This window comes from Miscanthus floridulus, chromosome 19, assembly GCF_019320115.1.
Source record: "Miscanthus floridulus cultivar M001 chromosome 19, ASM1932011v1, whole genome shotgun sequence".
Lineage (NCBI taxonomy): Eukaryota > Viridiplantae > Streptophyta > Magnoliopsida > Poales > Poaceae > Miscanthus > Miscanthus floridulus.
Window position 1 is genome coordinate 87,325,309 of NC_089598.1, and position 14,707 is coordinate 87,340,015.

Genomic DNA, 14,707 nt, shown 5'->3' on the forward strand with positions numbered 1-14,707 from the left:
AATATTTTAGTCAAAACAGTATTTTTCAACTGAGATTCATCGAGCCGAGCAGAGCCGACTTCCCCACTTAGGCTACGCGTATAGGGATAGCCATTGGCGGCCAGCCACCCGGTGTACGCACATGTGACAGCGGAAGGCTACGTGCATAGTACAGCTAGTCTTACGTGTGAGTGCAAGCTTGGCTGACTGGACGTCCAACAACTCTCGTCAGATAGATTTGTTTAAATCCAGGCCCCAAAATTTTGAGGTATTATATTGAGTATCACATAGGGGTGTTGCATGGTGTTTGGATATTAATAAAATAAATAAATTATAGAATCCGTCAGTAATCCGCGAGACGAATTTATTAAGCTTAATTAATCCGCCATTAGCGCATGTGTTACGGTAGCACCGCATTGTCAAATCATGGACTAATTAGGCTTAAAAGATTCGTCTCGCAAATTAGTCGTAAACTGTATAATTAGTTATTTTTAATCTATATTTAATACTCTATGCATATGTCAAACGTTCGATTCGATGGAATAATTAGTAAATTTTAGGGTAAGAAACTAAACAAGACCTTATTATATGTGTCGACTGTCGTGTGACACGCTGTCGAATCCTTCTTCCAACCGCTCGTCCGGTCCGTCGGCCTGCGTCATTCCCGCCTGCCAACCCAATCCATTCGCAGAGATTCGCTCCTTCGGTCGGTCAGCACTGCTGCACTGCAGTAAACGAACAATTTCCATTCGAAATGACCCGGACGGCGTCACCATCAGCGTAGTGGCGGATGGTAACCCCAGCAAAGCCCAGCACGGATATCCCAAAGCCGTCGGCATCGACGAATGCCCCCATTTTTGACATCGGCGCCAGGCGCTAGGCGCCAGCGGCTGAACTCAACACCATGGCCTGCCTGAGTGCCTCCATGCGTTCCAAGCTATAAGCCAGAAGGCGTTCGCCGAATTGCCGCGCCGCAAATCGGAGAATCTTGGCTTGCCCTCGCCGCAAAGCAAGGCTAGTTGCAGGACGCACAGGTCACCGTCTGCGGCTTGTCAAAGAATTTTACACATAAAAAAATACACGTTTTTTTTCCCTTCGCGGGTGTTCCATGTGAGTTTCTTGCTCATCCCATCATCAGAAAAGTGCAGTATATCATGTAGTGTTCCGTTTCCAATGTACTCATACACAAGAAGCCTTCGTCCATGCTCAACACAATAGCCTGTAAGAGGCACAATGTTTGGATGTCTGAGCCGAGAAATGTTCGAGACAACCTCGAGAAAGTTATCTTCTTCATACAGAGACAGCGAAGCACTGTCTATCTTCTTCACGGCAAGTACCTGCCATCACATTTACAGGCAAGGTTTAGTTTCAGAATCATAACGAAACAAAACAAACTAATAATTAATTGACATAAGAAATGCTATGTCAACATTATTTTTTATATATATTTGACCGTGTGTTGTTGATAATGCAAAAAAGAAAGGTAAAAATGATCCAAACAGTCAAATATGGAAACTAAACCTGACAAGTCACAGTGTTTCACTATTGTATTGTATCAGATATAAGGAACATGGGATACAAATGGCACAGCTCAAAATTTTCAATTAGGTCAGATATTCAAATATACTATTACCTTCCCATTAGGAAAATCAGCCTTGTAAACACGACCAAGCGAACCCTCGCCAAGGAGAGAGTCTTGACAGAAGCTATTCGTAGCAACTTGGAGAGCAGCAACTGTATATGAAGTCACTGTCACAGGAACCTTTGGCTTTTTGGCAGTAGAACCATTTGTACTATGCACTGTGTCCGGAGTCATCTTTCCAGCAGGTTGAAGATCTGAAGCTGCTAAAACAGCATTTTCATGGTTGTTGTTCAGGACTTCCCTATTAGATGCTGCAGCAACGAAACACCAAGAAATGTAAAAATATGACTGACTGAGCAGCAACGATTTACCAATTCAAGCCAGACCTACCTTAGCTGTTTTATTTTTACTCTTTTCTTATAAAAAATTATGACAACAGCAAAATCGTGAGCTGCTGATCCATTTTGCTTACCTCACTAAATCACTAGATCCTGTGGTTTTAGTAGTTTATTTTTAGTGTTTCCTATTCAGAGCAATATCACGATTCTGTTCTGATGAATTATCAGTCACTAGCTGATAATAATTGCTGGTACGGTAGTAGAACACTACAGTGGAGAAAGAAATAGGACCATACCTCTTTCTATGTTTACTGCAAGAGAACCCACAATATCTTTTGGTTCACTGCTCTCATCATCATTTCTTTTTCGTGCATTGTGAAGGCAGAACACCAACACGAAAAGAACACATGAGGCAGCAGCTATTGAGCCAACCGCTATGCCTATAAGAGGACCTGTTTGCATCTTCTTGTCGTCTTGATCAATAGGAGTCTCTGGGATAGTTGGAGCACTAACAGGTCCTTGAGGATCGTTTGGCTGATCATGTGGATTCAGAGTTGGTGGCGGGGAGGCAGGCATATTGACAAATGAGTTTCCTCCAACTCTGTGGTTGCAATTGCACCAACACATCAGCATGTATGTACTTGATGATTAAAATAGAAAAGAGAAAAATAAAGCATACTTGTGCATACATTAAATTTGGAATTGAGCTGAATCCTTGAGGTATCATGCCACTGAAATTGTAGTTTGCAATATTTCTGTTTGAAGGTTGATCATAATAACAAATTATCAGATAAAAATTCATGAAAGGAAAATTAGCAGTCATATCAATATGTGGGAAGCTACTTACAGTGTTGCAAGGCTTATGTTGCTGAGGACATCAACTGTGCCTGATAGTTGATTATTTTGCATATAACTGCATAGCAGGCAAGAAGAAAACAATCAGAACCATGAAAGAGAAATACAAATGGGGGAAGATCTGAATACTTACAGGCTAGAAAGTTTTGACAGAGAGCCCATTGAGAAAGGAAGATTCCCCGTCAGGTTGTTGAAAGATACGTCTCTGTAAGGATTTTAGCATAAGATGAATTCATAGGGTTTAAGAGCAGCTAATCTTATATTGTATTAACACTAATAAAATTATCATCATCCTCACTTGAAAATGGATACTCCTTCCAGTCAATATAAGTCACCCTAGGATCCATGTGTCAAACTATTTTAATTTTCACCAATAATGTCTATATGATTGTTAGATTGTCCGCATGAAAATGGCATCAGTAAATTTTGTTGAAAAACCTCTTTTTATAGATTCAACAGATACCTCCTATGATTGGAAATAGAAGTCCATCTAGCTTTGTCCTAAGTCAAACTAGTTTGACTTTGACCATCAATTATCCAAAAATTTATATAGATTTACAACACAAGATTGTCATTACTAGATTCATTATAAAATCTAGTTTTATAATATAGTTCTCCTCTTAGTGAAATAAGTGTTCAGGTGCGTTTGTTTTATAATATTAATAAATTTTCCTTTCAGATACTATTGTTAATTGGAGTCTTTTTTTTAACTTAAGACAGACGTAGACGGGCTTACATTTGTGATCAAAAGAAGTATGTTGCAATTTTATTGGTGGCGATTTTATATTTTGAATATTGTTTTTGTGCTCAAAATTACACTTATTTTCTGAAGAGGACATTCAATACTGAAATAGCATGTGCATGATTAATAATTTCAACCACACAATATTCAAGTCAAGTTTGCATACGAAAACAACGGCTCAGTAGTCCTTACAGTTCTGAAAGTGAATTGAGGCTTCCAAATAGTTCACCAATTTCCTGAAATAATGAGTTGTGGCTGAGATTGCTGCACACAGTGGTTCATTGCAGTAAGATTGTGTTAACTAAAAAGATCATCACAGAAGAAATTACATCTTTGCAATGGACAGCAACTTACAGGTACTCAAGTGAAACCAAGTTGGATATAGAGTACGGAAGATTACCAGAGAAGTTATTTTTTGCCAAATTCCTGCGTTCGCTTTGAATCAAATTTCAAGAATCAAATAGCATGAATAAACATGTACAGGTTGGGAAGCCTTACAGATAGGTAAGGTTTGATGGCAACTGATAAGGAATTGAATCATGCAAGTAGTTGTTGCTTAAGTCCCTGCAAGTTTAGAAATGGAAGATATAAATTATGAAAAGGACACGAGAAAACTGAACAACTATAATCTTAAGTGTTAGCTTCTACATTGTTTTCAGTGCCTGTAGACTTGACAATTGATAACCAAGAGTACCATTCAGTTCCATACCAGAAAGTTTGCTGCAAAGCGTGGAAAGAGACAGAGTACTTCAGTTTTGAGCATCTCCAGTTGAGGCAACAGATAAGTTCATCTAGCAGTGATTTTGAATAGGAAAATGAAAATGATAGAGTCCACATGCATTTTGAAGGAAATATTTCTATACAGCAAACTTCATTTGTATACTAAACCAGTTTTGAATAGCTTAACAAAGCATATGTGAAGATATTGTCAAGGGCAATTTTGCTTAAAAAACTATGAATTTCAGTTAATTATGCCGAACAGCATTTACTATCCTACCGGAGCAGAACAACACAATGTATGACCATAGGTCCATAGCTCTCATCATAGCAAGCATGAAAAAGCAGTGCGTTATATCTATATATTATCTCCAGGACCAGTACAGTGTGCTGATCGTTATTATAATATCCATTTGGCCATAACAGCAGTGGTGACCCATTTTTTTCGTGGAAAAGCAGGGCAGCCGCAGCAGCAACAGCAGCAGTGGATGTACTTGTAAATGCTAGGCACCACTAGGCATGAGAGAAAAGGTTCAGATAATTGATCAGAGGCTTTCCGTGCCCCTTTTTTTTTGGAAGGAGCCGGAGTGAAGTGAGAGAAGAAAAGAGTAAACACCGACGTTTCCATAGTCATACTAGATAGAATCACAGTTCAATGTGACAGAACATAATATCTTGTCGTTTTCATCGCTAGAAAGTCTAGATTCGGTGTGTGAGAGGGTGTTTGGTTATTTAGTCGTTTTTAAAATTCATGTCACATCGAATGTTTATATACTAATAAAGAGCATTAAATATATATTAATTATAAAACCAATTATATAGATAGAGGCTAATTTGTGAGACGGTTTTTTTAAGCCTAAGTAATATGTCATCGGCACATGTTTACTGTAGCACGCGTTGTCAAATCATAGACTGATTAGACTTAAAAGATTCATCTCGCAAATTAGTCGCGAGTTATATAATTAGTTTCGTAATTAGTCTATATTTAATACTCGTGCATATGTCTGAAGATTCGTGTGACCGATATTTTAGGAGCCCCGTAGAAACCACGGGGCCTGAGAATCTCTTTTACATACATTGAGGTGACGGCGGAGCCCGAGCAGGAGACACCCGTCCACGCGGTGCCGCAGGGGTCGCCGCCGCTGGCGGACCACCCGGTGAGCTGCGCCGGGCTGTTCCAGGAGCTGTAGAGATTCCGCAATGCGGCAACTGCAAGAACAACCAGAGCACCGATCACGCAGGCATACTCATAGCTTAGCTGCTACAACACATTTTAAGGAAACCAAGAACGCCGAGCCGGGGAAGGCGGCGCCGCAGCGTGGCCTGCTAAAACTGCATTACCATCGCCGGCGTCGGTGTCGGCTTCCGCCCCCGCCACAAGCGCGACGACGACGACGAGGAGGCCGGCCGCCGGCGTCGCAGTTCTTGACTTCATCCTGCCTGCCTAGTGCCTACTTCCCTACTCTCTCTTTCTCTGTATCTGAAAAATCTCTTCCGTCTGCAGCGCTCCTCTACACGGCCATGGCGATGGTCACCATGGGCAGCACCTCCCCCGGCCCTCACCCTGCTCCACAGCTTTATCTATCATCCATCCATCAGCGACAGCTCAGGCACGCGCGCGCGGCCTGGGAAGAAGCGGTTGCTTGCTTGCTTCAGGCAGCCGAGGGAATGCAGTGTGGTGTCGGCAAAGCATAATTCCTCTCCCTCTCTGCTGTGCTGCTGGCTGCAGTGTGTGTGTGGTGTGGGTACAGCGTGGGTTCCGGGCGGATGTATCTAAAAATGCAGCTGGGAGAAGAGAAGAGAATGGAGAGGTGGAGAGCTAGGACGGGCGGCGCGATTGTCACTACCGCCAAATGTGGAGTGCGACCGGGGTCTCGCATACGCTGCGAGTATGGATGAAAACGGATTGGATACGGATATTATATTTATTTTTATATTTCTGTCCGAATTCAGATTTAAATACGGACAGTATCAACTATATCGGATTTGATACGATTGAATATCGACAACATAAATATGCGATTTGAGTATTCGGATACGGATATGGTATCGGATGTTGGATATCTGGACTCGGATACGGATACGGACAGATCTCAACCCTTCTAAACGAATTCGGTTTCAAATACGGTCGAAAAATATCCGTACCGTTTTCATCCATACCGAGGACGATTGCGAGCTCTAAACAACTCAAAAAAGTGGGCGATCGGAATGACGGGTGCCGGATGCCGGATTGATTAGGCCTCGTTTAGATTGCCTCAAAATTCCAAGTTTTTTCACTCTCTCTCCATCACATCAATTTTTGGACGCGTGCATGGAGCATTAAATATAGGTAAAAAAAATAACTAATTGCACAGTTTGGTTGTAAATCACGAGACAAATCTTTTGAGCCTAGTTAGTCCATGATCGGACAAAGTTTGTCAAATACAAACGAAACGTGCTACAGTATTCAGATTGCAAAAATTTGCAATCTAAACAAGGCCTTAGTATTCGTTGGGGTGGAACATCAGAAAAACCATTAGGGCATGTTTGGAACGCAGGAATTTCACAGGAATCACACAGGAATTTTATAGGAATCAATTCAATTTCACAGGAAAAACACAGGAATGAGAAAAAAAATCCCACATTCCAAACAGACCCTTAATCAAGCATGCTGGGCCCGCTCTAGGCTCCAGCACCCCAAAAAGGTTGTTTCATGTTCATCATGGGGGGCAAAGCCATACCGACACCTCTTCTTCTTCGCAGACAGCAGATAGCTGAAACGGACGAAGGAACAACGCGGTTGCGGTACTGTAACAGACAGTGTACGTCCAAACGTCTAATTGGGCCTTGTTTAGTTCCACCAAAACTCTCAACTTTGACACTATGCAAAAAGAAGATTCCCCGTCACATCAAACTTGCGATACATGTATGGAGTACTAAATGTTGACGAAATCAAAAACTAATTGCACAGTTTGGTTGTACTTTGCGAGACGAACGTTTTGAGCCTAATTAGTCAACGATCGGACAATTATTACCAAATAAAAACAAAACGCTACAGTGTAGCTACAGTGCTGAAAATTTTGCCGGCGCCGATTCAGGAGACGAACTAAACGCGGCCTTGCTGTCTAAAAGATCCAGATGAGTTTGACTTCACCTCACCTTGTGGAACGTGTTGGTACTGCACCTGAGTACTCCCTTCTACGCAGTACTCCTGCATAATACAAACTCGATTCGATCAGTCTGTTTTATACCAGGCTCTGCTACTAACTAGTGCGTCGAAAGTTGGCATCATAGCAGCAAGTGATGGCAACCGTCGTGACTCGTGCACGTCCTGCTAGACATGGCATGTGCCGAGGCAAATCTGACGCCGACGCTTAAGCCCGGCGCACCAATGAGCTCACCACTTAAGCAAGGTAATCGAGCGCCCGTGACTTGGGTGGCCTGTGGCCACCTGCGCGGTGGCCCTGCTGCCCGTGACAGGTAGGGCCCCCTCCCAACAAAGACACTCGAGAAAGAACGCAGCGCCAGGCAAAGCGAGCTCCCGGTTTGTCCTGCACTGTGGCCATTCGCCCATTCCCCAGTTCGCCCCCGCGATCGGCCACGCTGATCGCCTGATCCAGACGGGTGCGCGGGCAGCCACGGCATGTGGCGTTCCCTCGCGTTCCGGCGTCGTTTACTCTCGATTGGGTGCGCTAGCAGCCAGTTTTACAGCTGATTTCATTCATTCCGTCCGCGCCTCTGCTTTGTCGGCGCTCGGCGGTCTCCCAAGTCTCATCTCATGGCCGGCCGGATGTCGCGCGCGGCCTTGGGCACGTACGGAAAGGGGAGGAATCACTCGGCGGCCAACGCATCATCAAGCGACAAGGCTCAAGCCGTGATCCAGGATTCCGGATGGGACCTGACCAGTGACCACACAGTCCAGTAGTCCACACTCCACAGTGATGTTTCTCTCTCTCTCTCTCTCTTTTTGAAACACACTCTAGTCTACAGTGATGTGGGACGACGACGCGCGAATCATTGGGTTCTTTGCAGCGGGGCCTGAGGGGCAGCGGAGCGGACGAGGCTCACCGCTCACCTAGTTGACGGGCGATGATCACTCTGAGACGTACACTACCGTTGCTGCTTGAAAAGCCACGTCGCAACTGCTGGACTACGAAAGGAAAGGAAATGCACGAAAACGGAAGGATCAACGGGAGGGAATGCCGGAATGGGCGCTGGGGTTTTCACCTCTCAGGTCACCAGATAGCAACGCGCAACTGGAATGGGAGCGCAAATTATGGTCAACCAAATGTAGCACATGAATGTGCAGTTATTTAGTAACGTTGGAAAAGACTTGCGATCGACCAGACCCCATTATGCAGCAGCACCATGAAGGAATGCCAACGACATATAACTTGTTCACATATGAAAAGCTGGACAAAGAACTCACCTTGCAGATCGCAATCGTCCGGACATCAGTAACCGCAATAGGGAATGAATTGGCCATCTGGTGCAACCAACGTTGTCCACAAGTGCCGACATTCTACCAACCAGGGGGATGAGATAAGAACAAGAGGGCACTTTAACCCACCAAACGCTGAAGGAGACAAGCAGGCCAAGTAATACGTACTGTACCATATGCTTTAGATGAATATAAAGATGTGGGACACCCAGATCTCACTGTTTTACACTCCCAATACCAGAAGTAGCTACTGGATGACCAAGCCATATAGAAGGTTAAAAGCCAGGTTTGATGAGAAACAAAAATGAAGGAACAGCAAAGCAAAGGAAGGTGATAGCTTCAGATGCCTAGCGTGTTTGATGGAATAGGGTCGGCACCTGTTCCCCTGAGTTAGACCGACTGAATGATCACCGAGTTGGCCACGCCGGCTTCCTCGATGGTCTTGGTCGCGTCCTCAAGCGGCTTTGGGGGGAACCCGGCCTGCAGCGTGTAATCGCTGGCTTCTGGCCTTGTCGCGTCGATAAATGCCCGCACGTCACTAATTGTGTGGCTTGTGTTGAAACGGGCAACCAAGCGACTGCCGTCTGCGAACCTGATTTGGAGGGAGGTTGATGGCAAAGAATCGTCCACTGTGATTGTCCGAGGAGCAGTTACACTACTGGAAGCAGCAGCATTGGAAGTATTATTATCAGAAGGTTCCATGAGGGTTCTTCGTTCCCCTTCAAAAGGAGCAGCACGCTTGACTGGCTCCTGTTACCAAGGCAGAGATAGATACCGTTAAGGTTAGATACTTGAACAACTGATTGAAGCAATCTAACATTTCAGGCTGATGATACTCACAGTAAATTCTTCTTCCTTCCGGACAAGATTCACATTCACCTTAGATTTCCCATCAGCCGGCTCAAGCTCAGTTGGGCAGACAGAATCCTTAATGTTCTAGTAAAAAGAATACGAGGGAATGAAGAAACTAACATGCAATGCCACAAACTAAACAAGAAAGAATAACAACCGAAGGAGATAACAAGTATCAAGAAGACACGATAAAAGGCAGTAAACGACAATGTACCAAAAATATCTTATTAATGTTGAAACATACATTATCCACCTTTCATCTATAGCTTAAGCCTTTTATTTCTAGTGCAGAGCCAAGAGGCCCCGAGTTTGCAACACGACTTAAGCAATTTAGGGAAAAAAATACCATGACTCTCTTCCACTCCATTTTGAATACCTGGTGGAACCTTCAGATATGAGGTAAGTGCTTAAGTATATATAACTCAATAAGAATAAGCATTTGCTTAATCCCTTGGCCTATGCCTGAATTGGTTGGTTCATAAAACTTGACAAATATACGTCAAAGTGTTACTTCCATTTTTAAATTAGGTTGAGTTATCATTTCCTAACCAGATACCAATTCAGGCGTGAATAAGACTTCGCTGAGAAACAGATTTCTCAAACAGAAGCAATCTGCCCCCTTGTGGGAAATTTGAGGCTACTGGTTATTAAAAATTTCCCTCTCACCTACCAAACAGCTCCTGCCCCATTCATATAATAATTAGGAGACCAGTCTAAAAACAAAACAGTTGCAAACCATTATGATGAAAACCAGCAGAGAAGTAATAATACTTGTTCCAAGTGAAAAGAAAATACAGTTCCATATGATCCCTTGATTCTTCTAACTCATTAATTACTCAGAAATCTATTATTCAATATAAAGTCTGACACACATCGTACTGTACTGGGCTATGTGCCAACAGGACAAAAACATTAACTAGAAGTACCATTCTGGATTGAAAATAAGGGTGAACACGCTATATATATGTTTGAAGAAAAGATGGGTGGTGCTTCACATAAAATTAGGCATAGTAAAGCAGAAATGTGATAGGCGCAGTACCACAGAACAGAGTTCTTTACCTTTAAAAAAGATGCATTTGCTGGATCATCGAAACTTCTAAGTGGGCCATCGTTTACTGTGAAGCCATTACTCCAGAAGTAGATGTTATGGACAATTTCTTCTGGTGGCTGTGGTGCATCACGCTCTACAGTTTCACCTGTCAGAAGTCTGCCAGTCCCAGTAAAGTTCCTCGAACTAGATCGCCGGCGAGCCTCAAACGGACCTTGCTTAGCCCCCTTCCTTTTAGCTTGCTTGAATACCTCATCCGTGTTGTTTTTACGTTTTGATCGATCTCTAACAACCATTCCACTGAAGACAAAAGAAAAAAATTAAGCATAAAATATAGATGACTACTGGTATATCAAGGGTGCACAGCATATGATTAAATTACTGACCATTGCTATATAATTTGTGTAAGAATCAAAAGCATGGATCCCGTGCCAATATACATTAGAGTAAAAAAGAACTGTGACTAAAAAGTCAGTACATGATAAAACAAACACCATCAGACTGCTTCCACTCTTTCATCTACAAGATTCTACATTACAGCTTCCAAACTTGTACAGTGTACAAATCAATGAGGCAAGTCAGGACTGGAATCCTGGTTAGTTTAACGATGAAAGAAGTGGCAAGCAAAGACGAGATCCTGCCAACTTCAATGGTGTTGTAATGCTGTTGATGAGAATATAACTTATTTTTCTCAGAAAAGGCATGATATGATATGGAAACAGTTGAACAAAAAAAAAAGGGTAACTGTTGAGGGAGTTGACAAGTTGTTACTATCTTACAACAGAACTAGGACTATTCCAACTTCCTCCTGTTTAGCTGAGGCAAGCATCCAACATGCAATTTTTAATTGGTTAATTGCAGAATGCTGAATTCCACGACTCAAATAGATCCCCAAAAAATGGCTGATTGCAGAGCAACCAAGAACCCATCAGCATTCAAAATTCAAATGTTGTTCTTGCTTTAATATGATAATGAAGAAAAGATCCAAACTAAGGAGTTAAATCTAAACAAGTACAACCAGAAAGATATCAACTATCCCTGAACCTGATAACTGATCAACAACACATAAAATAGATTGCCAACCAAGAAGCTTAACATTTAGCAGGGCTCACCAATTCAACCTGCTTTCATCAGTAACTAGTTGTCATACTAAAAGTTTCCAGGGGTTTTGGCTCAGGCCATCGCTTTAATCCGTTAACAAGTCATTTAAGAGCCCCACTTATGCGCCACATGGCATTCTCTTCGCATGAGCTAATTTCTGCCAAGCCCTAGCCCACCTAAACACTTGTCAGGCTGCAGGTGGTGCCCTGCCACTCGTCTATCACCTAACTTTTTTACAACAATGAAGGCATGCATTTTAAAGATCCAAAGCATGTTATCATTCTTAACTACTTAGTACCTAAACTACCAGGATTTCATGAACATATCATGCTATGGACATCTTTGCAGTAGCTGCCCTGTGCTGTGCCACAGTGGTTTTTAAGCTGCTGTAAAAAGCAGTATTTGGAAAGTCCAAAAGTAAGTTCAGACAATTATATTAGGGTAAGTTCTATCATACAATTGTTGGTCCTCACTGGGGTTAACTTGGGTAGTCTAATACACATTAATATCTTCATTTGCAACCTAGATTAAAAGGAACACAGGTCTTAAATATCTAAAAGCAGATGTACCAAACAAGATATCATAATCCACCCAATGCTAAACAGAGGTTAGATGTCAACAATCGGGACAAGAAATTCTATTTCAGGCCAACTGAGTTGGCCTCCAGTTCAGCTGGTCGCACCCTTGATATAGTTGTGGGACGGCCAGCTGGAGTTCAGTTCAAACCCCGATCTCCTTTGCTTCCAGGTCAAGCAGGGTGCTAATCTAGCCTCTGACCCCTCACTTGAATGATTTCAGAACTCAAGTCTACTGCTAAGAATAATGAGATCATGCTATGCATTCCCATCAAATTTTGTGAATGTTACCTTCACAAATAATTTACTCTTAGGTTTTTCTAGCTAGGGTAAACCAGTGGCTTCTGATTGCTGCATAGCAAGCCTAAGCAACTCTAAAATTGGACATATTGTTAGATACAGGCTAGATACCCAAGTTTTGGACCTCTTTTCTCATGATTGTAAGTCAAAACGAACACATAGCCCTCCAGAACAGTACCAATCATAATGTCTAGCACCTTATCATTAAAACATAAACTCCTAGCCTATGGAAGGTCATTGCACCATTATCAAAAGATTCAAAAGTGCTGCAACATGGTCTGCATTGTTTATTTGTGGCTAATGGCTAGTGTTATTAATGTTGAAGAACAAATCAAGCAATCTAGAGGAACTAGAGATGAAGAACAAATCAAGCAATCTAGAGGAACTAGAGATCAAAACACCTCCATTGAGCAGAGTATGGGTCAGATTTAAATGCAGCAAATGGGGGATTAATCAGAAACACGAAGGCATCCCCACTTCAAGCACATTTAATTATAGCATCATCCCAACACAAACACATTTAATTATAGCAGCATCTCAACATAAGAACAATTAATTATAGCATCATCCCAGCAGCAACCCATTTTGAACTTAAACAAGACAATCTAAAACCCTAGAGATGAGTACCTCGATCTAGTTGGGAAGGAGACAACTATCCCAACACTAGAGATTAGAGATTATAGATCACCTCGTCTCGCCGCCAGTGAAGTACTCGGGCGGTGGTGCCCATTCATCGTCGTCTTCGGAGTTCTCGTCGGACCCCGCGGTTCCCTTGCCACCACCGAGATCGGAGAGCGTCCTCACATTCCCCCGCGCACTCGCACCACCCGCCCTGGCCCCGCTGCCGCTTCTGCTACCGCTCCCACCCCGCGTGTCGTGGCTTCTCTTCTGCCTCTTCACAGGCCTCCTCCTCTCCTCTTCCGCCACGGCCTCAGCGGCGAGCGCGGCGTCCTCATCGTCTCCGTCGTCGCCATCGACGTAGTCTTCATCATCCTCGTCCTCGTCGCCGCCGCCGCCGACCACGTAATCCTCATCTTCGGTGTCCTCCCCGCCTCCGGCAGGTGCAGCTGGTGGCGGGGGCACTGGATCGGCCGCGCCGGCGTCGGCTTCGCCGTCCGCGGAGTCGTAGTAGGAGCGGACGGCGGATTCCAGGGCCCAGTTGTGGCTCTCGAGGTAGAAGGCCGCCTCCTGGGGGGTCGCGGAGGTCACGCCACAGAAGGACTCCACCAGCGATTGCGCGGCCGCTGCCGTCGGCGCGCGGCCTGCGTCCCCGGCGGCCATCTCGTCTGCGGCGGGCGCGTGTCGAGATGGTCTGGCGGCTGGGGCCGGGGTTTGGTGTGGACGCAGATTCAGTGACTTTGCTTCGGAAAGTCACGTTGTAACTTTCCCTATGCTATCCAACGTCCAATCAAGATCCAACGAGGGAGATGGATTCAAGGCTTGTGACCTGTTTCTTCTTTCACGCGAACGTCCCGGCCGCACTACTGGATTGAAGACTCGAAAGCTCCATTCGTCGCACCGAACCTCCGCGGCTTCGCGTGCACCTCGCCGGCCAGCCGGCGGCCACGTAGTCGCTCGAACTCTGAATCTCCGAGAGTCTCGGATGAAGCCGTCGGCCACTCGGCATCCATATGCTTCACGATGACCTCGTACGCCTCTGTCGCCATCCCCTCGCACAGGAGCGCAACCATGATGGCACCGGTGGTCAGGTCGGCCTGGGCGCCCGGCGAGACGCCCGATGTCCAACAACGCGAGAACGTTGTAGGAGCAGAGCAGATCACGGCATCGCAGCTTGCCACACCGCAGTTCTCCTGCATCTCGCTGCCATCCGCGCCTCCCCGGAGGGCCCAGAAGTGCCACGTTGAGGCACCGCTCCGCTCCGAAGGAGACCCATCGTCGCCGCGCTGGCCGCCCCACTCGCCATACCGACCTTCGCAATGTTAGGTTTCATTTTAGGTATATTCATCGGATCGGGATACTTAGCATAGTAATAGAGTATTCGGATTTTACAGAGAGACAGAGAGGAAGAGGTGATAGGTTGCAAACCATCGAATGCCGTAGTTGTTGAAGCTCCGGCCGGGGTTTCGTTGACGGACGCCATCTGCGCGCCGGCAGCGACGTTCGGTGGAGAGGGAGTCGGCGCTGTGGCGTCCTCGGTGGCGACGTGTGCGTCGGGTGGCGTTGCCGGCGTCGGTGGT

At 44.7% G+C, this 14,707-nt stretch overlaps 2 protein-coding genes across 6 annotated transcripts; both read right to left on the bottom strand.

Annotated features, from left to right (window-relative positions):
* Window positions 1-1,031: 1,031 nt before the first annotated feature.
* LOC136527993 (protein STRUBBELIG-RECEPTOR FAMILY 8-like) lies at window positions 1,032-8,900 on the bottom strand. Of its 5 annotated transcripts, XM_066520864.1 has the most exons (13): window positions 8,802-8,900; window positions 8,622-8,714; window positions 5,290-5,422; window positions 4,206-4,287; window positions 3,995-4,060; window positions 3,851-3,922; window positions 3,689-3,760; window positions 2,888-2,959; window positions 2,747-2,812; window positions 2,589-2,654; window positions 2,196-2,500; window positions 1,613-1,872; window positions 1,032-1,316 (listed from the first exon to the last, which is right to left on the bottom strand). In XM_066520864.1, exons 1-13 carry the CDS (start codon window positions 8,898-8,900, stop codon window positions 1,032-1,034), a joined length of 1,671 nt encoding a protein of 556 aa, XP_066376961.1. The 5 variants fall into 5 exon arrangements, with proteins under 5 accessions (XP_066376961.1, XP_066376962.1, XP_066376963.1 ...); XM_066520865.1 differs by lacking the exon at window positions 2,747-2,812; XM_066520866.1 differs by lacking the exons at window positions 8,622-8,714; window positions 8,802-8,900 and adding an exon at window positions 5,555-5,970 and having other exon boundaries at window positions 4,145-4,216.
* LOC136527994 (plant UBX domain-containing protein 4-like) lies at window positions 8,792-13,856 on the bottom strand. The gene is made up of 4 exons (XM_066520869.1): window positions 13,198-13,856; window positions 10,545-10,833; window positions 9,474-9,569; window positions 8,792-9,383 (listed from the first exon to the last, which is right to left on the bottom strand). Exons 1-4 carry the CDS (start codon window positions 13,788-13,790, stop codon window positions 9,024-9,026), a joined length of 1,338 nt encoding a protein of 445 aa, XP_066376966.1. The 5' UTR covers window positions 13,791-13,856; the 3' UTR covers window positions 8,792-9,023.
* Window positions 13,857-14,707: the final 851 nt, after the last annotated feature.

Excerpts from the sequence above, each read along its gene's own strand:
- LOC136527993 (XM_066520864.1), bottom strand. The coding sequence starts at position 8,900 with ATGGCTTGGTCATCCAGTAGCTACTTCTGGTATTGGGAGTGTAAAACA. Across the intron at positions 8,715-8,801 it reads CATCTAAAGCATATGGTACA|AATGTCGGCACTTGTGGACA; the intron begins GTACGTATTACT and ends CCTGGTTGGTAG. Across the intron at positions 2,960-3,688 it reads CTCAATTCACTTTCAGAACT|AGACGTATCTTTCAACAACC; the intron begins GTAAGGACTACT and ends AAATCCTTACAG.
- LOC136527994 (XM_066520869.1), bottom strand. The coding sequence starts at position 13,790 with ATGGCCGCCGGGGACGCAGGCCGCGCGCCGACGGCAGCGGCCGCGCAA. Across the intron at positions 10,834-13,197 it reads TTCACTGGCGGCGAGACGAG|TGGAATGGTTGTTAGAGATC; the intron begins GTGATCTATAAT and ends TTTTGTCTTCAG. Across the intron at positions 9,570-10,544 it reads CAAATGCATCTTTTTTAAAG|AACATTAAGGATTCTGTCTG; the intron begins GTAAAGAACTCT and ends TCTTTTTACTAG.